This window comes from Bombina bombina, chromosome 3 (genome assembly GCF_027579735.1).
Source record: "Bombina bombina isolate aBomBom1 chromosome 3, aBomBom1.pri, whole genome shotgun sequence".
In the NCBI taxonomy this organism is placed as follows: Eukaryota; Metazoa; Chordata; class Amphibia; order Anura; family Bombinatoridae; genus Bombina; species Bombina bombina.
Window position 1 is genome coordinate 804,607,691 of NC_069501.1, and position 23,791 is coordinate 804,631,481.

At 40.7% G+C, this 23,791-nt stretch overlaps 1 protein-coding gene across 4 annotated transcripts in view; it reads right to left on the reverse strand.

Annotated features, from left to right (window-relative positions):
- Positions 1–23,791, reverse strand: part of HERC2 (HECT and RLD domain containing E3 ubiquitin protein ligase 2) — a 733,063-nt gene that overhangs the window by 344,022 nt on the left and 365,250 nt on the right. For all 4 annotated transcript variants that reach the window (XM_053707729.1, XM_053707727.1, XM_053707730.1 and 1 more), the window contains exons 46-50: positions 22,508–22,778; positions 15,530–15,669; positions 7,993–8,091; positions 7,489–7,657; positions 7,262–7,387 (exon numbers count right to left, since the gene is read on the reverse strand). In XM_053707729.1, coding sequence (XP_053563704.1) covers positions 7,262–7,387; positions 7,489–7,657; positions 7,993–8,091; positions 15,530–15,669; positions 22,508–22,778 — 805 coding nt within the window. The remainder of the gene's footprint in view (positions 1–7,261; positions 7,388–7,488; positions 7,658–7,992; positions 8,092–15,529; positions 15,670–22,507; positions 22,779–23,791) is intronic.

Below are 23,791 nucleotides of genomic sequence, written 5' to 3' on the forward strand. Positions count from 1 at the left end.
CCCATAGAATCCAGTTCTAAGACTGACTGAAAAAACATAAATTATGCTTACCAGATATTTTCCTTTCGTTCTGTATGAGGAGAGTCCACGGCTTCATTCCTTACTTGTGGGAAGTACAGAATCTGGCCACCAGGAGGAGACAAAGACATCCCAGCCAAAGGCTTAAAGGGACACTAAACCCAATTTTTTTCTTTAATGATTCAGATAGAGCGTGCACTTTTAAGCAACTTTCTAATATACTTCTATTATAAATTTTTCTTCGTTCTCTTGCTATCTTTATTTAAAAAGCAGTAATGTAAAGCTTAAGAGCTGGCCCATTTTTGGTTGAGAACCTGGGTTATACTTGCTTATTGGTTTGCTAAATGTATCCACCAATAAGCAAGTAGTATCCAGGGCGCTAAACCTAAAACGGGCTGCCGCCTAAGCTTTAAATTCCTGCTTTTTAAATAAAGATAGCAAGAGTGTGAAGAAAAATTGAAAGGAGTAAATTAGAAAGTTTCTTAAAATTGTATGCTTTACAAACCACCTTGGACCATGTCCTACCCACAATATCAACATGTCTGAGTTATGGGATAGTTTAATAAGCAATGATCATAGAATTTCCTTGAGGTCCCCTATGTCTCCAGTTTCACCTAACGCAGAATTACATGGAGGGTTAGAACAAATACTGAATACACAACATGATTGGGAAAACTGCCCCTATATATACATTTTTAAGTGGTATTAAACTCAAACAGAGGACAGATTTGGGAGACATATTAGGCGGTACCTTTACAAAATGGTTGAAGTACTATCAACTTAGCCATTATTTAGCCACCTCAACAGATAGAGAACAGATGATTAGACAACCTACCCCTTTCGAGCAACAATGCTTGCAAGATCAACCACTGCGCCACACATTAGCATGGGCAAAAAAGGCTCTATTGAATAGAGAATTGATTGATACTCCTGACTATGTTGACAGATGGCATAGGGAAATGGGCAAGGAGTTAACTGATAAGGAATGGAAAAACATTATTCATAACACAAAAAAAATCATCGGTATCAGCTAGGTCACTAGAGCTAAACTTCAAGGTTCTGACGAGGTGGTATCTCACCCCGGTTAGGATCAAGGCGATATATCCGTAGGCATCTGACTTATGTTGGAGAGGATGTGGCAGTAAAGGCTCCATGTCTCACATATGGTGGGCGTGCAATAAGATTGAGCCCTTCTGGTTACAAATAGGGGAAAACATCAAAACCATCAGCAATCAAAAAAGTGACTATCAATTCCAACTACATACAGCTTTATTGAACTTACTCCCACGGTGCAAGTGTACAATTCGTAGGAAACTAGTACAATTAGCATTAAATACTGCAAAGTCTCTGATAGCAGTCACTTTGAAGTCACGAATAGTTCCTACGTTCCAAGCATGGGAGTCGCTCATGGATCACACAATTCACTTAGAGGAATATTGAAAAATATTGAAAAAGTATGTAAGGAAGACCAGGTAGCTGCCCTACAATCTAATCCATAGAGGCCTCATTCTCAAAAGGCCCAAGAGGAAATCCCAGCTCTAATTGAATGGGAAACAGATATAAACTATTGAACCAGCTCAACAATTTTATATATATAGTAAAAAGTAGTTATAGCGGTGCAGACCCAATGGAACTATATTTATTTAAACTAAAAAAGATAGATACCAAGGATATAATAAGCCTTATATGTAAAGAATGGGACATCAACACTCTTAAATAGTAATAATAAATTGTTTTTATTTTATTCACATTCATTGATAGGCATAATCCGTTACTGTGGCATAGTAAACACACAAATACCTCTGGAAAAAAAAAAAAATATATATATATACAATTAGTGACATATAAAATACAAAAGTGAATAGCATCACATAGCAAATATTAATATAGGCAGTTTTCGCATCCCAAATACATGGTTCATGACATGCAACACCCTGCTGCACCAAACCCTGTATATTAACAGGCAATTTCTGGGCAGGTTACCATGGGGATCTATGCATGTTAGGCAGGCATGGAAATAAGTAGCCCAATTGTGCTTAACATACGAGACAGTTCCAAAAACTTCCAAGATTTTTCTTCTTCAGAAAGTGCTTATTAGTGCAAGTTTACTTACAGAATTTATTAATTGAATTGAAGCAATTAGTTAGTTAGGCAACAAACACATATGCAGCAGGATAAAGTGCAAATCATGGCATGCAGGAAAAGAAATGGAAAGAAGCAGCAAAAGGTCAGTTTTCATTAAAGTAAACAGTCCAGACAGCAAATAGCATCAAGCAAGCTTCCACAAATGCGGTTCCGTATCTGTCAACACAATTTTTTATATAATACCCCTGCTCAATGTGCAGGAAAAAGGAATGACAAAAGGAAACACAAAGTCAGTTTTCAGCAAAGCAAACAGTCCGGACAGCAAGCAACATCAAGCGAGCTTCCACAAAAATGCGGTTCCGTATCTGTCATACAATTGTGTACCTCTCCTTAGTGTGTTAGAATGTTCTTACTGAAACCCAAATCCGCACATGCATTGTCGCTGTAGTGTACTGAGGCGTAATGGAGCGTTGTCAAGTTTTCATATCGTATGAGCTCAAAACGTTTTAGCAAACCAAACATTGGGTGCCAGAGCGCCTAGCCAACTCCTACGTACATTTCACTCCCATTGGCTATACAATGGAGCAATTGAATGAGCCTTCATCCTCAGAGGAAGCTTGTGACTCACCAACTCTGAAGCTAAGGGAGTAATGCTCCTCAACCAGAAAATCAAAGTGGACGAGGAATCCTGCCCCTTACGCTCCCCAGAATAGACACAAACAAGGAAAAAAATCTGACGAAACACCCTTGTAGCCTGAAGATAGAACTTCGAAACCCGAACCACATCCAAGTTATGAAATAACCGCTCCTTCAAAGAGAAGGATTAGAACACAAGGAAGGAACCAAAATCTCCTGATTGATGTTGCAATCTGAAACGACCATAGGAAGAAAACCTAACCCAGTACGAAGAACAGCCTTAGTCGCACGAAAAACTAGGTAAGGAAACTCACAATGCAAGGCAGCCATCTCAGTACTCTGCGCGCCAAAGCAATAGGCAGTAGAAAAAGTATCTTCCAAGACAGAAAAACAATGTCTACACCACTCAGAAGCCCAAACGAAGCCGTCTTGCAAGACGTAAACTCCCAAGAGGAGCACTAGATCACCAGAAAGGTAGGTCCTGCATCCCCTTTTGATAGAACTAGGATTCTAAATAAACGATTAAAACAAAAAGTAAAACAAGACTACGAGGAATATCACCATCCTCCATTCGTCTTAGTTAAGATCATTATCTGATTTAAACAGATAATTTAACAGAGATTTAACAGAGATTCAACTGACTGAGCAGTACTGGAAACCTCCAAAGTCGCCAAAACATCTCTCAGAAGTAAACGCAGGCATGCCAATCTAAATCTAAATGCTAAGCCCTCCGCAGTCAGAGGACCCAAGTCAGCAGATTCCGACCCTGGAGGTTCTACCTCTGAAGTCTCAAAGGGAACCGCATCCCCAGAGGACTGATTGGACACCAACTGAGAGCCCGGACTAAACCCTCGCTTGCGCATAACAGGAATAGGCAATCTCGCTAAGGCCGTAGAGATGGCCGTAGAGATGGCCATGCGGAACTGCGTAGTAACCTCTGGTGGGAACAAACCCCTTGCAGGTGAAGGGGGATCGGAACTCGGGAAAACTGCATATGTAGGAACAGAATCAAGGGAACACACCTCACTGGACGAAGAGTCCTCTGAGGCCGATGACTCAGTGGTCTCTAACATCTCAACATTGGTTGATGAGAACACACTATTGCGGCATACGGAACATAATTGAGCGGGCTGGATTACCCGGGTATCAAATTCTGTATCGGAGGGATCCCCCTCTAAATTATCAGAGTCCTCCATAACTTGTCTATATAAAATTATAGAAAGGAAAATCAACTGGCACCTTATACCCCAAATGGCTGGGGCACTTACCACCTCCTATGACCCAGACAGACAGAAAAAAAAGCTCCTCTCCGCAGACATCCGGTCAGGAATCAGAAGTGGTGAAAAAAAGTGACCATTCCCGGTCACATGGTGCTCATGCAGGCCCTGCTCCTGCTAAGGAAAAAGCGCACCAGCTTAACATAAAGAAACTGTGCAGCTCTCAAAATGAAATAACCTGTACATTCTGTATTAGCCTAAGAGCCCAAACATTCTTACACATAAGCAGTCGAAATCCCATAACAAATATGATTAAGAAACCCCACTGCTCAATAATCCCCCTCAGGAGATATTAACCCTAGATTCCATAAAGATAAAGGAGTCCCACTGTGACCCTGTCTTCTATCGTTAACATGTGTGTAAAATAATGAAACGATCTTACCAGAATCTATGCTGTGAAACAGTGACACGGTCCTTCAAGTTTGACAAATTGTAGCAGCGCCTCTGACATGGACTTGAGTGAAGAAAAGAAGGCAGCGAAACTCGTCAACGATGATTGCTTAAGGAGCTGTTAATATGAGTCTGGATGGGTTTGCAGAAAGACTCTCCCTGCATCTCCAGACCCTAACATTTATCAATGCTCTTACTGAGAGGCTGACAAGACTACTTAAAACTCCAGTCCCATACCGAAGTGTACTACCCTCCATAACAGACTACTCCGAATCTTCCGACACTTCTCTGCCATCCTCCTGTGACGAAAAGCAAAGAATGAATGGGGGATGAGGGAAGTGGGGGAAGGTATTTAAGACTATGGCAAGACACTCTCCTCCAGGTGACCAGGTTCTGTATTTCCCACAAGTAACAAATAAAGCTGTGGACTCATATAAAGAAGGAAAAGGCTTTTGTATGTACAGGATTCTTTTGAACATGAAAAAGAAGAAACCTTCCCATGGAAGGCCCCAATTTGAAACTAATTCTGTATCCCTTGGAAACTATATTTAGAACTCATGGATCTTGAACAGATTAAAACAAAGCCTCTTGAAAAAGGCATAATCTACCCCCTACCAGCAGATCTGGATTGGGGGCCACACCTTTATTCTGACATTGTAGAGGAAACTGGTTTCTTAGACTGTTTTGACTTGCTCAAACTAGAATTTTGCCTTACTTGAAAATCTGGAAGAGCCTTGATTCTGAAAGGAAGAGGAGGACTTTTGGTTCCTAGATTGACAAAATGTATGAAAATGGTTAGAAGTCCTGATCTTACCCTTAGACCTCTTGTCCTGAGGGAGAAACACTCCTTTTCCTCAAGTCACAGTAGAAATAATTACATCAAGGCCTGAACACATTTTTACCTTAAAAAGGAAGGATCAAAAGCCTAGACTTAGAAACCATGTCAGCTCCTCATGATTTTAACCAAAAGGCCCTCCTGGTCAGAACTGCTAATGCCATATTTTTGGCATTATTTTAATGTCAATAACAGCATCCTAAGTGAAAGCATATTAAGCATGTAACTTAACAGACATATCTATTTAAATCAGATAAGCAATAGATGGGAATATTAGAAACCAACCATTTGTGCTTACTTGGAGGAGACATAGCCACCAACATTTCAGACACAGTAGAGTGTACAAAATCCTTAAATCCTAGAGCAAATTCTGAAGAACTCCATTGAAAAGAACAAACAGAAGGAGGACAGAAATGATCGATACAAAAATTGCAAAGCTGAGCAAAGGTTATTTTAACAAGCTTGCAAAAAAACACACTTAATATTAGTAGGAAAGTGTTCAGAGGATCTAGCTTCTAAGGAACTAACTTTTAAAGTAGTAGTAGGGACAGAATAAGTATGCTCCATCGTGAAAAAACAGGCCTGGACTGAAAACCACAGAAAATACAATTAATGTGGTATTATTATTATTTTTATTTACTAAAGTGCCAACAAATTCCGCAGTACTGTCCATGGGTACAAAGATAAAAGTACGATGATACAAAATTTATCAAACAAATACAAGAGGAAAATGAGGGCCCTATGCCTGTGGGAATTTACAAAGATAATCGAGGATTAAGCATAAAAATGCTAGTTAAGGAAAGTATGCAGGTTAAAGCATAATGATAGAACCTTACACCCAAATAAGCTATTCTTGACAGTATTGAAAATCTTACCCCCTCCACCAGATAAGGCCAAAGCATATAAAGGAGTATTATGCATCCATAAAGCATTGGAAAAAGAGCGATATGGGCTGCCCCGACACAGGACGATAGTGCAGAGGGGAAAGACTGATGTGCTTATATCAAGAACTACAACAGCCGAGGTGCTCTAATTAAACAGCCTAAGCGTGCAAAACCGAAGCACCGTAAAAAGCTGATACTTGCACGTCTAAGCATCACAGTAAACAGACAGTGCTAATTGCACAAGCGACAAGCTAAACAGATGTGCGCTATACATGAGGCACACTTAATAATAATAATATGCATGATACAGTGCACTAAACACAAAACACTGCAAGTAGTAGACATGTAACCTATTTTAACACACTCAGTAATGCGCGCTACAAACAACAAACATAGGGTTTATTAAAAATAAGGTTCCTGCAGCCCAAATTATCATACATAAAATATAATAAAAAATGCCTGTCAAAATAGTCTCCTGGCTATGATGAACAACAACACTAAGTGTACCTTCTAATTGCCTATAGGCTAAGTGAGTGCCCACATAAATAAACTACATACTTAACTAATAAGCACTCACACTACTGCACTTGCCATCTTACCCAACTGCAGAAGAAAACTGCTTCCAGTAGATAGCCAATCTATTGCTATACCCGTTAAAGCAGAGGATCTGTGCATGTGGAGTATAACGATGGTCCAACAGGAGGCTTGGGACCGGTCCCCATGACACCTGTGGCAGGCCTAAGACTAACTCTTGGTGTAATTATGCCACTACCCATTACTCCATAAACTACCCTCTGTCTAAACAGTAGCTCTCTGAGGGGAAAATCGACCTCAAATCGCTCTGAGGAAACCTCTCACAGAAGAACACCTGAAGCACCTCCATTCTTCACCTTCCTCCTGCAGAAGCAAAGTTAAGACTAGTTTCCAGTAAGGTGGGAGGGTTTTTAAGTGCTCTTGGAGTTTTGGGAATATTTGCCTCCTCCAAGTGGTCAGGAGTGGAATTCCCAGAAGTAATGGCTCATGGACTCTCACCACCTTTATGAAAGATATATTCATTTATTTTCCCAAATGCTGCAAACCTGATGACACAAGGTTAGAATAAATAATTTTGCTATTCATCTTGAAGTGCACATTACCTTTCACAACCCCTACACTTCTATGATTTACGGATCCCCATTTATATTTTGGTGTGGTAACCGAGGCCTTCACCCGCACTTTGTCACCAATCTTGATGTGTGAAGGAGAACTCTGTGGTGGAAAACCTGAGGATTTCAATATCAATAGATCAATGAGTTTTTTCAGCTCACAATTACTACTTGCATATCTTACTGCTGTTCACGTAGAATAACAGTATCAATCTCACCTAATAATTCAACGTGGATGTATCGCACCCAGTATGTTCCACCTTTTTGCTGCCAGTCACACTGAACATTAAGGTCATGTAGCCCATCTCGGTCGAGCTTAATAACTTTACCAACATCACCTTCACAAACTTCTTCATAAGTCCGGCAGCAACGCACCATCATGCCAATCTAGCATTTGTTATAAGAGAAAATAAAAAAGAAAGTCAATGAAGGGGAAACTGCTGCATTTGTATTCTTTAACGGTAATACAATGGCAGACAAAGGATCCACAGAATGACGTAAACAGCAGAAAGTAAAAACTAATGAAGACAGACACACATTTTGTATTTGATTATTTCATGGACATATAGTACAATTTAAAAAGAAAAAACTAACATTAGGAAGTTATTCAGAATTGTGTACCAGCAATAAGCTCTCTAAAATAAAAATTATATCTGGTTCTTTAACAAGTAAAGCCTGCATACATGTAGCTTGCAGAATATATGTATATTTTGTATAGTTACCTGAATGTTCTCACGAATGTACACTGCATAATCATCATTGCTTAAGAAATCAGCTCTTTTCTTGTAGGTCTGGCTTTCTGTTATAACTGCACCACTTGACTGTAATTAAAAAATATATATATATATATATATTAAATATCTTAGAGTGTACGACTTGCTATACCTTGTAAATGGGATCTTAAAATGGAGAGAAATAAAACATTATACACAGACCTAAGCATACTACTTAGAGAAACGGTAATAACTGTAATAAGCAAACATACAGAATGTGAGTAAGTGAGTGAATGTGCAGACAAGCAAGATATTAGGTTTTTAGCATTTTAACCATCACTCTTGACTGTAAATTATAGTGATATTTTTTCAAACTTTTCTACAACTATTTTCTGCTGTGACATAAGGATTGCTAACATCAAAACGTCTAGTCACATAAAGGAAATACTTTATTTTAATATGTGCACTTCCGAGACCCCTTAAATTATTAAAAGTTTGCCATTGGAAATCAAATGTTCCCTTTTCAGACTGCAAAGTTTGCTGCTAAATGGCAAGAATAATAAGAAAAATTAATAGGAGTAAATTAGAAAGTTGCTTAAAATTGCATGCTCTATCTAAATCATTAATGAAAATATTTGGGTTTAGTATCCCTTTAAATTAAAGCTGGTTGCATTTAATCAAGCTAAAGTATATTCAGGAATAAAATATTTAAATTAAAATGTGGCAACTTTAAGCCTCCTAATTAGTTTTAACTGCACGACATTCCGTTGTAGACAATTCCCAAAACAGTTTGAAAAGTTACTTTGGCATGTGTTGTTTTGTAATCTTGCAAGGTTCTGTCTGGCAACCAAGGAGGGATGTGAACAGACTATGCAGTAATTAGAAGCCGTGTACACTCCCAAAATCTGCCCCTCTGGAATGTAAACAATGCTGATCTCTGGGATTAAAAACACATACAGAATATTTAATAAATAGTTGTTCTGCAAACTATGAGGCAATAGGGCCACAATGCAATTTGCATTGTCATGCCTTTTTAACCCCTCTAACAATACTTATATATATTTTGTCACTACATTCAACAAGGAAATGCAACATTAATTTGAAATCTGCCAAAGCACATGTTGTACGCCCCTTTAATAAACAAGTATTAAAATATCTAAACAAAAAAGCTAGCACACTTAAGTGAACAGATGTTCATTTATTAATGATACAGCCCAACATTTTTGGGGTCATCTGATCCATTCTGTACAAAAGGAAGCCAACCATAACCCTAAAACAATGTGGTTTTCCGTGTTATGTTGCTTTATTATTAATAAATGACACAGTATCTGGTTCTTAAGAGTGCTGGTTTCTTTGGTTTTTTTTGTTGCTTGGAGGACAGATGTGATCATCCAAACCTGGTAAAAAACATAATTTATGCTTACCTGATAAATTCCTTTCTCCTGTAGTGTAGTCAGTCCACGGGTCATCCATTACTTATGGAATATATCTCTTCCTAACAGGAAACTGCAAGAGAATTACCCAGCAGAGCTGCTATATAGCTCCTCCCCTCACATATCATACTCAGTCATTCGACCAAAGCAGACGAGAAAGGAGGAACCATAGGGTACAGTGGTGACTGGAGTTTAATTAAAATTTAGACCTGCCGTAAAAACAGGGCGGGCCGTGGACTGACTACACTACAGGAGAAAGGAATTTATCAGGTAAGCATAAATTATGTTTTCTCCTGTTAAGTGTAGTCAGTCCACGGGTCATCCATTACTTATGGAATACCAATACCAAAGCTAAAGTACACGGATGAAGGGAGGGACAAGGCAGGAACATTAAACAGAAGGAACCACTGCCTGAAGTACCTTTCTCCCAAAAATAGCCTCCGACGAAGCAAAAGTGTCAAATTTGTAAAATTTTGAAAAAGTGTGAAGCGAAGACCAAGTCGCAGCCTTGCAAATCTGTTCAACAGAGGCCTCATTTTTAAAGGCCCAGGTGGAAGCCACAGCTCTAGTAGAATGAGCTGTAATCCTTTCAGGGGGCTGCTGTCCAGCAGTCTCATAGGCTAAGCGTATTATGCTACGAAGCCAAAAAGAGAGAGAGGTAGCCGAAGCCTTTTGACCTCTCCTCTGTCCAGAGTAAATGACAAACAGGGAAGAAGTTTGACGAAAATCCTTAGTTGCCTGCAAATAGAATTTCAGGGCACGGACTACGTCCAGATTATGCAAAAGTTGTTCCTTCTTTGAAGAAGGGTTAGGACACAGAGATGGAACAACAATCTCTTGATTGATATTCCTGTTAGTAACTACCTTAGGTAAGAACCCAGGTTTAGTACGCAGGACTACCTTGTCTGAATGAAAAATCAGATAAGGAGAATCACAATGTAAGGCAGATAACTCAGAGACTCTTCGAGCCGAGGAAATAGCCATCAAAAACAGAACTTTCCAAGATAACAGCTTGATATCAATGGAATGAAGGGGTTCAAATGGAACGCCTTGAAGAACATTAAGAACTAAGTTTAAGCTCCACGGCGGAGCAACAGACTTAAACACAGGCTTAATCCTAGTTAAAGCCTGACAGAAAGCCTGAACGTCTGGAACTTCAGCCAGACGTTTGTGTAGAAGAATAGACAGAGCAGAAATCTGTCCCTTTAACTAACTAGTAGATAAGCCCTTTTCTAAACCCTCTTGTAGAAAGGACAATATCCTAGGAATCCTAACCTTACTCCATGAGTAACTCTTGGATTCGCACCAATGTAAATATTTTCGCCATATCTTATGGTAATTTTTCTGGTAACAGGCTTCCTAGCCTGTATTAAGGTATCAATAACCGACTCCGAGAAGCCACGCTTTGATAGAATCAAGCGTTCAATCTCCATGCAGTCAGCCTCAGAGAAATTAGATTTGGATGTTTGAAAGGACCCTGAATTAGAAGGTCCTGTCTCAGAGGCAGAGACCACGGTGGACAGGACGACATGTCCACTAGGTCTGCATACCAGGTCCTGCGTGGCCACGCAGGCGCTATCAGAATCATCGAAGCTCTCTCCTGTTTGATCTTGGCAATCAAACGAGGAAGCATCGGGAATGGTGGAAACACATAAGCCACGTTGAAGACCCAAGGGGCTGTCAGAGCATCTATCAGCACCGCTCCCGGGTCCCTGGACCTGGATCCGTAACAAGGAAGCTTGGCGTTCTGACGAGACGCCATGAGATCCAGATCTGGTTTGCCCCAACGACGAATCAGTTGAGCAAAGACCTCCGGATGAAGCTCCCACTCCCCCGGATGAAAAGTCTGGCGACTTAGAAAATCCGCCTCCCAGTTCTCCACGCCTGGGATGTAGATCGCTGAGAGGTGGCAAGAGTGAGACTCTGCCCAGCGAATTATCTTTGAGACTTCCAACATCACTAGGGAACTTCTGGTTCCCCCTTGATGGTTGATGTAAGCCACAGTCGTGATGTTGTCCGACTGAAATCTGATGAACCTCAGAGTTGCTAACTGAGACCAAGCTAGGAGAGCATTGAATATTGCTCTTAACTCCAGAATATTTATTGGGAGGAGTTTCTCCTCCTGAGTCCATAATCCCTGAGCTTTCAGGGAATTCCAGACTGCTCCCCAGCCTAGAAGGCTGGCGTCTGTTGTTACAATCGTCCAATCTGGCCTGCGAAAGGTCATCCCCTTGGACAGATGTGGCCGAGAAAGCCACCATAGAAGAGAATCTCTGGTCTCTTGATCCAGATTTAGTAGGGGGGACAAATCTGAGTAATCCCCGTTCCACTGACTTAGCATGCACAATTGCAGCGGTCTGAGATGCAGGCGCGCAAATGGTACTATGTCCATTGCCGCTACCATTAAGCCGATTACTTCCATGCACTGAGCTACTGACGGGTGTGGAATGGAGTGAAGGACACGGCAAGCATTTAGAAGTTTTAATAACCTGGCCTCTGTCAGGTAAATTTTCATCTCTACAGAATCTATAAGAGTCCCTAGAAAGGGAACTCTTGTAAGTGGTAATAGAGAACTCTTTTCCACGTTCACCTTCCACCCATGCGACCTCAGAAATGCCAGAACTATCTCTGTATGAGACTTGGCAGTTTGAAAACTTGACGCTTGTATCAGAATGTCGTCTAGGTACGGAGTCACAGCTATGCCTCGCGGTCTTAGTACCGCCAGAAGTGATCCTAGAATTTTTGTAAAGATTCTTGGAGCCGTAGCTAATCCGAAGGGAAGAGCTACAAACGCGTAATGCCTGTCTAGGAAGGCAAATCTCAGATACCGGTAATGGTCCTTGTGAATCGGTATGTGAAGGTAGGCATCCTTTAGATCCACTGTGGTCATGTACTGACCCTCTTGGATCATGGGAAGGATGGTTCGAATAGTTTCCATTTTGAATGATGGAACTCTTAGAAATTTGTTTAGGATTTTTAAGTCCAAGATTAGCCTGAAGGTTCCCTCTTTCTTGGGAACCACAAATAGGTTTGAATAGAATCCCTGCCCTTGTTCCGTCCGCGGAACTGGGTGGATTACCCCCATTAGTAAGAGGTCTTGTACACAGCGTAGAAACGCCTCTTTCTTTATTTGGTTTGCTGATAACCTTGAAAGATGAAATCTCCCCCGTGGAGAAGTTTTGAAGTCCAGGAGATATCCCTGAGATATGATCTCCAACGCCCAGGGATCCTGGACATCTCTTGCCCAAGCCTGGGCGAAGAGAGAAAGTCTGCCCCCCACTAGATCCGTTTCCGGATAGGGGGCCCTCTCTTCATGCTGTTTTGGGGGCAGCAGCAGGTTTCTTGGCCTGCTTGCCCCTGTTCCAGGACTGGTTAACTTTCCAGCCCTGTCTGTAACGAGCAACAGCTCCTTCCTGTTTTGGAGCGGAGGAAGTTGATGCTGCTCCTGCCTTGAAGTTACGAAAGGCACGAAAATTAGACTGTTTGGCCTTTGATTTGGCCCTGTCCTGAGGTAGAGCACGGCCCTTACCTCCCGTAATGTCAGCAATAATTTCTTTCAAGCCGGGCCCGAATAAGGTCTACCCTTTGAAAGGAATATTAAGCAATTTAGATTTAGAAGTCACGTCAGCTGACCAGGATTTAAGCCATAGCGCTCTGCGCGCTTGGATGGCGAATCCGGAGTTCTTAGCCGTAAGATTGGTTAAATGCACAACGGCATCAGAAACAAATGCGTTAGCTAGCTTAAGTGTCTTAAGCTTGTTGATTATTTCATCCAATGGAGCTGAGCGAATGGCCTCTTCCAGAGACTCAAACCAGAATGCTGCCGCAGCAGTGACAGGCGCAATGCATGCGAGGGGCTGTAAAATAAAACCGTGTTGAACAAACATTTTCTTAAGGTAACCCTCTAATTTTTTATCCATTGGATCTGAAAAGGCACAACTATCCTCCACCAGGATAGTGGTACGCTTAGCTAAAGTAGAAACTGCTCCCTCCACCTTAGGGACCGTCTGCCATAAGTCTCGTGTGGTGGCGTCAATAGGAAACATTTTCCTAAATATGGGAGGAGGGGTAAAAGGCACACCCGGTCTATCCCACTCCTTGCTAATAATCTCTGTAAGCCTTTTTGGTATAGGAAATACGTCAGTACACACCGGTACCGCATAGTATCTATCCAACCTACATAATTTCTCTGGAATTGCAACCGTGTTACAATCATTCAGAGCCGCTAATACCTCCCCTAGCAATGTGCGGAGGTTCTCTAGCTTAAATTTAAAATTGGAAATCTCTGAATCCAGTCTCCCTGGATCAGATCCGTCACCCACAGAATGAAGCTCTCCGTCCTCACGTTCTGCAAACTGTGACGCAGTATCTAACATGGCTCTCATCTCATCCGCGCGCTCTATCCTTAACCCAGAGCTATCGCGCTTGCCTCTTAATTCTGGCAACTTAGATAATACTTCTGTCATAACAGTAGCCATGTCTTGCAAAGTGATTTGTAAGGGCCTCCCTGATGTACTTGGCGCCACAAAATCACGCACCTCCTGAGCGGGAGGCGAAGGTACTGACACGTGAGGAGAGTTAGTCGGCATAACTTCCCCCTCGTCGTCTGGTGATAATTTCTTTACATGTAAAGATTGACTTTTATTTAAAGTAGCATCAATGCAATTAGTACACAAATTTCTATTGGGCTCCACATTGGCCTTTAAACATAGTGAACAAAGAGATTCATCTGAGTCAGACATGTTTACACAAACTAGCAATGAGACTAGCAAACTTGGAAATACTTTTCAAAATTAATTTACAAGCAATATAAAAAACGTTACTGTGCCTTTAAGAAGCACAGAAAAACTGACACAGTTGAAATAACAATGACCAAAATAGTTATAGCAACCAAATTTTCACAGTAAATGTATTAAGTTAGCAAAGGATTGCACCCACCAGCAAATGGATGATTAACCCCTTAGTACCCAAAAACGGATAACAATTATATAATTAACGTTTTTCTCACAGTCAAATACACTGTCACAGGACTGCTGTGCCTGATTACCTCCCTCAAAATGGATTTTGAAGACCCCTGAGCTCTCTAGAGACGATCTGGATCATGGAGGATGAAGTAGACAGATTGTGACTGAATTTTTACTGAGCAAAAAAGCGCTAAAATAGGCCCCTCCCACTCATATTACAACAGTGGGGAAGCTCAGAAACTGTTTCTATGCAGAAAACAAAAATGGCCATGTGGTAAAACTCATGCCCTAATAAGTTTTATCACCAAGTACCTCACAAAAACGATTAACAAGCCAGTAAACGTTTTAAACATACATTTGGAAGTTATGTATTATTATTAATAAGCCTGCTACCAGTCGTTTTTACTGCAGTTAAGGCTCATACATTATTTCAGTATTAACAGTATTTTCAGAGTCAATTCCATTCCTTAGAAAAATACATTCAGTGAACACACACACACACACATCAGCCTGATACCAGTCGCTATCACTGCATTTAAGGCTGAACTTACTTTACAATGGTATCAGCAGTATTTTCTCAGTCAATTCCATTCCTCAGAAAATAAATTACTGCACATACCTCATTTGTTGCAGGGGAGCCCTGCATGCTATTCCCCTTCTCTGAAGTTACCTCACTCCTCAGATGAGAAACAGCCAGTGGATCTTAGTTACGTCTGCTAAGACCATAGAAAAAAACCCAGGCAGATTCTTCTTCTAATGCTGCCTGAGAATAAACAGCACACTCCGGTGCCATTTAAAAATAACAAACTTTTGATTGTAGAAATAAACTAAGTTAAAAAACACCACAGATCTCTCACAGCTTCCTTTTTAGTTAGGCTGCAAGAGAATGACTGAGTATGATATGTGAGGGGAGGAGATATATAGCAGCTCTGCTGGGTAATTCTCTTGCAGTTTCCTGTTAGGAAGAGATATATTCCATAAGTAATGGATGACCCGTGGACTGACTACACTTAACAGGAGAAAAAAAAATACCACTTGGATATTATCATTTTTAGCTGTGCATACTTAAATTACAAAAAAATATATTTGCCAAATTCACCAAATATTTATTGAATGGAACAAAATGTAAGTAGTTTATGACAAACTAACCACTGGGAATGCAGCCTCCAGTTCTTCCACCTCTTCTACTGCTTCTTCTTCAGACTCCTCAGAAGCAGTCTCAGCATCAGATAATTCAGTAATCTGAATGTCAGGATGATCCAAAAGCCATCCAACCAATGCCTCCACTCCTAAAAACAGAAGAAGGCTTTTATATGAGCTTCAGTTCAGATTGTACATCCATATTTATGAGAGATTTGTGCTAAAATTAAATAAAATGTCTTCATACTCAGTGATATCTAACCTAGGAACCAGTAGGGTATATGATCTTATTAAGTATTAAAGGGACAGTCAAGTCCAAAAAAAAAAAAAAAAACTTATGATTCAAATAGGGCATGTAATTTTAAACAACTAACCAAATTAACTTTTATAGCCAATTTTTTTTTTCCTTTGGTATTCTTAGTTGAAAGTTAAACTTAGGAGGTTCATATGCTAATTTCTTAGACCTTGAAGGCCGCCTCTAATCTAAATGCATTTTGACCATTATAGGGCATTAGTTCATGCTTTTCATATAGATAACATTGAGCTCATGCACGTGAATTTACCATGGAGACAGCTCTGATTGGCTAAAATGCAAGTCTGTCAAAGAACTGAAATAAGGGGGCAGTCAGCAGAGGCTTAGATACAAGGTAATTACAGAGGTAAAACGTGTATAATTATAACTGTGTTGGTTATGCAAAACTGGGGAATTGGTAATTAAGGGATTATCTATCTTTTTAAACAACAAAAATTCTGGCGTTGACTGTCCCTTTAAAGTTAGATCCCCTGCTATAGAGGGTGTAAGGTGGTGGGATCATATCTTCACATGTGGTGGGAGTGCCCTAAGGTCAGCAACATATGGCAACAACTGTCCTTGTTATTGGGAACAGTATTAGGCGAGCAGATTTATCTCACCCCTGCTCAAGCTGATTTATCTCACCCCTGCTCAAGCTTTGTTGCATGAAAGCATTCCCAGACTGAATAAACACATTAATACATTCATCAGAATATTATGCACCACAACGAGAATAGTGATCGCTAAATACTGGAAAACAGAAATACCGTCGTGGTGAGAAGTATTGGCTAGAATTCAATTGATATATTCGATGTATGAGTCAGCTGCAAAAGTACAAGACACTGAATCTCAATTTCAGAAGGTCTGGTTTTATTGGATACTAGAGGGAAGCAATAGCACAATTCATGAGGTAAGAGAGGAGGGTACGGGGCTGAGGAGAAATGTAGGCAATATTAGGAGAGAGACAAGAGGGGAGAGGTGACGAGCAAAAAAATATAAGAAAGGTCTAAGATGAGCAAGTAACTCCTAGATGTGATGAAGATAAACTATACAACGTTGAACGGTTAATTGATATTTTTGATGTGTGCATTTGTTACAGTTTTGTTTTGGTGCTTTTCTGTTTTTATTTTTATTTTATTTTATTTTATTTCTGATTTAGTTTGATTCTCTTTTTGTATGGTTCTGATTTGATAAGATCGTTAACGATGATGGAAATATTTTAAATGTATGCCTCCTACATAATACAGGCTCCCTGTTGAAGATATTATATGGTAGATGAAAAACAGAATTTATGCTTACCTAATAAATTACTTTCTCCTACGGTGTGTCCGGTCCACGGCGTCATCCTTACTTGTGGGAATATCTCTTCCCCAACAGGAAATGGCAAAGAGTCCCAGCAAAGCTGGCCATATAGTCCCTCCTAGGCTCCGCCCACCCCATTCATTCGACCGACAGACAGGAGGAAAAAATAGGAGAAACCATAGGGTGTCGTGGTGACTGTAGTTAGAGAAAATAATTCATCGGACCTGATTAAAAAACCAGGGCGGGCCGTGGACCGGACACACCGTTGGAGAAAGTAATTTATCAGGTAAGCATAAATTCTGTTTTCTCCAACATTGGTGTGTCCGGTCCACAGCGTCATTCTTACTTGTGGGAACCAATACCAAAGCTTTAGGACACGGATGAAGGGAGGGAGCAAATCAGGTCACCTAAACGGAAGGCACCACGGCTTGCAAAACCTCTCTCCCAAAAATAGCTTCCGAAGAAGCAAAAGTATCAAATTTGTAAAATTTGGCAAAAGTGTGCAGTGAAGACCAAGTCGCTGCCTTACATATCTGATCAACAGAAGCCTCGTTCTTGAAGGCCCAAGTGGAAGCTACAGCCCTAGTGGAGTGAGCTGTGATTCTTTCAGGAGGCTGCCGTCCGGCAGTCTCATAAGCCAATCGGATGATGCTTTTAAGCCAAAAAGAAAGAGAGGTAGAAGTTGCTTTTTGACCTCTCCTTTTACCAGAATAGACGACAAACAGAGAAGAAGTTTGTCTGAAGTCTTTTGTAGCTTCTAAGTAGAATTTTAGAGCACGGACTACATCTAAATTGTGTAGCAAACGTTCCTTCTTTGAAACTGGATTCGGACACAAAGAAGGTACAACTATCTCCTGATTAATATTTTTGTTGCAAACAACCTTTGGTAGAAAACCAGGCTTAGTATGCAAAACAACCTTATCTGAATGGAACACCAGATAGGGTGGAGTACATTGTAGAGCAGATAACTCAGAAACTCTTCTAGCAGAAGAAATAGCAACCAAAAACAAAACTTTCCAAGATAACAACTTAATATCTACGGAATGTAAAGGTTCAAACGGAACCCCTTGAAGAACTGAAAGAACTAGATTTAAACTCCAGGGAGGAGTCAAAGGTCTGTAAACAGGCTTGATCCGAACCAAAGCCTGAACAAATGCTTGAACATCTGGCACAACTGCCAGTCGTTTGTGTAGTAGGACAGATAAAGCAGAAATCTGTCCCTTTAGAGAACTTGCAGATAATCCTTTATCCAAACCTTCTTGTAGAAAGGAAAGAATCCTAGGAATCTTTATCTTATTCCATGGGAATCCCTTGGATTCACACCAGCAGATATATCTTTTCCATATTTTATGGTAAATCTTTCTAGTTACCGGTTTTCTGGCTTGAACCAGAGTATCTATCACGGAATCTGAAAACCCACGCTTTGATAGAATCAAGCATTCAATCTCCAAGCCGTCAGCTGGAGGGAGACCAGATTTGGATGTTCGAATGGACCCTGAACAAGAAGGTCCTGTCTCAAAGGTAGCTTCCATGGTGGAACCGATGACATATTCACCAGGTCTGCATACCAAGTCCTGCGTGGCCACGCAGGAGCTATCAAGTTCACCGAGGCCCTCTCCTGTTTGATCCTGGCTACCAGCCTGGGAATGAGAGGAAACGGTGGAAAAACATAAGCTAGGTTGAAGGTCCAAGGCGCTACTAGTGCATCCACTAGAGTCGCCTTGGGATCCCTGGATCTGGACCCGTAGCAAGGAACCTTGAAGTTCTGACGGGACGCCATCAGATCCATATCTGGAATGCCCCATAGTTGCGTCAACTGGGCAAAGATCTCCGGGTGGAGTTCCCACTCCCCCGGATGGAATGTTTGACGACTCAAATAATCCGCTTCCCAGTTTTCCACACCTGGAATGTGGATCGCAGATAGGTGGCAGGAGTGATTCTACGCCCATTGTATTATTTTGGTCACTTCTTTCATCGCCAGGGAACTCCTTGTTCCCCCCTGATGATTGAGATACGCAACAGTCGTCATGTTGTCTGATTGGAATCTTATGAATCTGGCCTTTGCTAGCTGAGGCCAAGCCTTGAGAGCATTGAATATCGCTCTTAGTTCCAGAATGTTTATCGGGAGAAGAGACTCTTCCCGAGACCACAGTCCCTGAGCTTTCAGGGATTCCCAGACCGCGCCCCAGCCCACTAGGCTGGCGTCGGTCATGACGATGACCCACTCTGGACTGCGGAAGCTCATTCCCTGGGATAGGTGATCCTGGGTTAGCCACCAACGGAGTGAGTCTCTGGTCTTCTGATCTACTTGAATCACTGGAGACAAGTCTGTATAGTCCCCATTCCACTGTTTCAGCATGCACAGTTGTAATGGTCTTAGATGAATTTGAGCAAAAGGAACTATGTCCATTGCTGCAACCATCAATCCTACTACTTCCATGCACTGAGCTACGGAAGGACGAGGAATAGAATGAAGAACTTGACAAGCGTTTAGAAGTTTTGACTTTCTGACATCTGTCAAGAAAATCCTCATTTCTAAGGAATCTATTATTGTTCCCAAGAAGGGAACTCTTGTCGACGGAGACAGGGAACTTTTTTCTATGTTCACCTTCCATCCGTGAGATCTGAGAAAGGCCAGAACGATGTCTGAGTGAGCCTTTGCCTTTGAAAGAGACGACGCTTGTACTAGAATGTCGTCCAAGTACGGTACTACTGCAATGCCCCTTGGTCTTAGAACCGCTAGAAGGGATCCGAGTACCTTTGTGAAAATCCTTGGAGCAGTGGCTAACCCGAATGGGAGGGCCACAAACTGGTAATGTTTGTCCAGAAAGGCGAACCTTAGGAACTGATGATGTTCTTTGTGGATAGGGATATGTAGATACGCATCCTTTAGATCCACGGTAGTCATAAATTGACCTTCCTGAATTGTGGGTAGAATCGTTCGAATGGTTTCCATCTTGAACGATGGTACTCTGAGAAATTTGTTTAGGATCTTTAGATCCAGGATTGGTCTGAAAGTTCCCTCTTTTTTGGGAACCACAAACAGATTTGAGTAAAATCCCATTCCTTGTTCCGCCATTGGAACTGGGTGTATCACTCCCATCTTTAACAGGTCTTCTACACAATGTAAGAATGCCTGTCTCTTTATTTGGTTTGAGGATAAGTGAGACATGTGGAACCTTCCCCTTGGGGGTAGTTCCTTGAATTCCAGAAGATAACCCTGAGAAACTATTTCTAGCGTCCAGGGATCCTGAACATCTCTTGTCCAAGCATGAGCAAAGAGAGAGAGTCTGCCCCCCACTAGATCCGGTCCCGGATCGGGGGCTACTCCTTCATGCTGTTTTGTTAGCAGCGGCAGGCTTCTTGGCCTGCTTACCCTTGTTAGTAAAACACAAAAACCGTTTTAAATCAAAACCGTTACTGTCTCTTCAAAATTTTAAACAGAGCACACTTTATTACTGAATATGTGAAAAAATATGAAGGAATTGTTCAAAATTTACCAAAATTTCACCACAGTGTCTTAAAGCATTAAAAGTATTGCTCACCTAATTTCAGAGCTTTAACCCTTAAAATAACGAAACCGGAGCCGGTTACAGTTTTAACCCCTCTACAGTCCCAGCTACAGCCTTTGCTGCGACTCTGCCAAACCCAGAGGGGAATACGATACCAAATGACGCCTTCTAGGAACTTTTCCAACTATTTTCAGGTCCTCACACATGCATCTGCATGTCTTGCTCTCAAAAACAACTGCGCAGTAATGGCGCGAAAATGAGGCTCAGCCAACAACTGGGAAGGCCCTTCCTGACTGGAAAAGGTGTCTAACATAGTGCCTGACGTTAAAAAACGTTCCCCAAGTTTATAAATGTGAAATACCAGCATAAACATGTATAAAATGCCCAAATAAAGCAATCAATCTTGCCCATAAAAGTGTCTACCAGTTTTATAGCCCATATTAAGCCCTTTATTCTGCTTGAGACTAAGAAAATGGCTTACCGGTCCCCATGAGGGGAAATGACAGCCTTCCAGCATTACACAGTCTTGTTAGAAATATGGCTAGTCATACCTTAAGCAGAAAAGTCTGCTAACTGTTTCCCCCAACTGAAGTTACTTCATCTCAACAGTCCTATGTGGAAACAGCAAAGGATTTTAGTTACTGTCTGCTAAAATCATCTTCCTCTCTTCATCTCTTTCTGTTTCAGAGTAAATAGTACATACCAGCACTATTTTAAAATAACAAACTCTTGATAGTAGAATAAAAAACTACAACTAAACACCACATACTCTTAACCATCTCCGTGGAGATGTTGCCTGTGCAACGGCAAAGAGAATGGCTGGGGTGGGCGGAGCCTAGGAGGGACTATATGGCCAGCTTTGCTGGGACTCTTTGCCATTTCCTGTTGGGGAAGAGATATTCCCACAAGTAAGGATGACGCCGTGGACCGGACACACCAATGTTGGAGAAAGAAAATGTATGGGGGACCTTATGTTAAAAACAAACATTCCCTCCCGAAGATGCAAAGTAGACTGTGGAAAATACATGAGGTCAATTGGGTGGCAGCAAATCTGGAGTAAACTTTTTCTCAATCCTTAAAATAGTTCTGAATATAGACTTTGTGGGACCTTGATATAAGGAGAACTTTTCTGAAACAAAAGGTACTCCAGAGGGACATCTCTCTATGTAAAAGAACAGTTGTACTCAATAGTTAGATGTTTATCTGTGATCAAATGTATGTACTTTTCCTGCTGCTATTGTTGGAGGAGTGTGAGCAATAAAAAATATTTCATTTAAAGTTAGATCCCCTTTCTGTATTTACCCCTCCCACACACAGACTTGCCACAACATTTTAAGAGAGTTAACTATATTAAGAAGAAATGTACAGAGTTTCAAAACTGGATTTTCAAATAGACACAAGAAAAACAAGCTCCCAATACACTTCTGGATATTGTCACAAGCAAAAACTAAAGAAGGCTTTAATCTTGTACAAAACAACACTAGTGGAATCGCATATACTGTGACAGTAGCAAGCCACAGTGGGGCATGATTGATTTAATGTGGGACCAGATGATAGAATTTCTGTTAGTGTATAGCAAAACCAATAACAGTAAAGCACATCAGACTAATTAAGTTTAGATTATGAACAAAAGGGGTAATCAATATCAAACTTAATTTATGCTTAAAAGACATTATCAAACAGCAAGTACATATAAAAAAGTTACTAAGAACATAAAAGGAACACATACACATTGGATGTAAAAATAGTCCGCTAGAGTGTAAATTCAAAGAAATAATTACTACACTGAACAACCATGTGAACAAATATTCTGACATAACAAAAATTATCAAAGTGAAAAACAAATTTAAAACAAATGCCCGATTTGTGAAGCAAATTTACCTGGGGAACTCGATGCAGTGCCAGAAGCTCCTGAGAGAGATTTAAGAGCAAATTCAATGTTTTTCCTCTGAAAACCCATTTCCATGAGCTGGACTACTATAGGGGCTGGGGGAATTGGGGACGGTTTGCGTTTCTTCATTTTAGGCAGTCTGATATGTTGCACGGTGACTGGGGACTGGACCTCACTGGAACTACAAAAATCCTCAAAGAGAGGGGTAGAAGGATGTGTTGACTCCACCGCCAAATACTGACAGACTGCCAAAGCTGCTGCCTAAAAGAAAAGAGACAAATTCATTAGTTTAACAAACAGGTATCAGCGTTAAATGAGGAGACGTTTTTTCAAACATTAAGAAACCCCAATTAGAAAACATAGCACCTCTATAAATGAGTGTGTTCTAAAAGGCCCCTCTGCTGTCACCATAATATACCCTCTTCCTTTTTGTTTTGTTTTCATTGAAGTTGAGGTAGGTTGCATGATGGGTGGGAGTGGAATTTAAGAGGAGTCAAGGAGTTATGTGTGTGTGTGTTCTGCACGTTAAAAGGGACATCAAATCCAAACCTTTTCTTTCATGATTCAGATAGAGCATGTCATTTTCCACAACTTTATAATTTACATTTATTATCAAATTCTCTTTGTTCTATTAAAATCTTTTGTTAAAAAGCAGGGATGTAAGCTCAGGAGCAAGCGTGTGGCTGGAGCACTATATGGCAGCTGTTTTCCAAGAACCATGTTCATTGTCAAGAGCACCAAATGGGAATACAATGGGAACGAAGCAAATTTGATGACAGAAGTAAATTGGAAACTTTTTTAAATCTTATGTTCTGTCTGAATCACAAAATATTTTTTGGGGGTTTCATAGTCCTAGAAATTGAAATATTAAATAAACAAAACAAAACAAATAAACAAAACAAATTATAAACTAAACTTATAAATTAGTACAACATTTTCACTTCCTTTGAGATTATATTCAGAGATGGGAAACATCTGTAGTCACATTCACATAATCTTTGATTAACCTAAGCACTTCTCTGTATATCCTTGTAAAGGGACATTATACACATATGATTTTATTTCACTACTGAATAATTAATATCACAACAATGAGAATATTTAAACAAAAAAGGTTTCCTTTTAGCCAACGGAAACCCTGTTCTTCCAACAAAACTGGGAAGGATCTCGATAACAAGACTTAAAGGAGATTACTTCATCCCCCCATGTCTAACGAGGTGAGCCATTCTAAGGAGGAGACTGAGGAGTCCTAGAACCGAGAAGGATATAGGGTC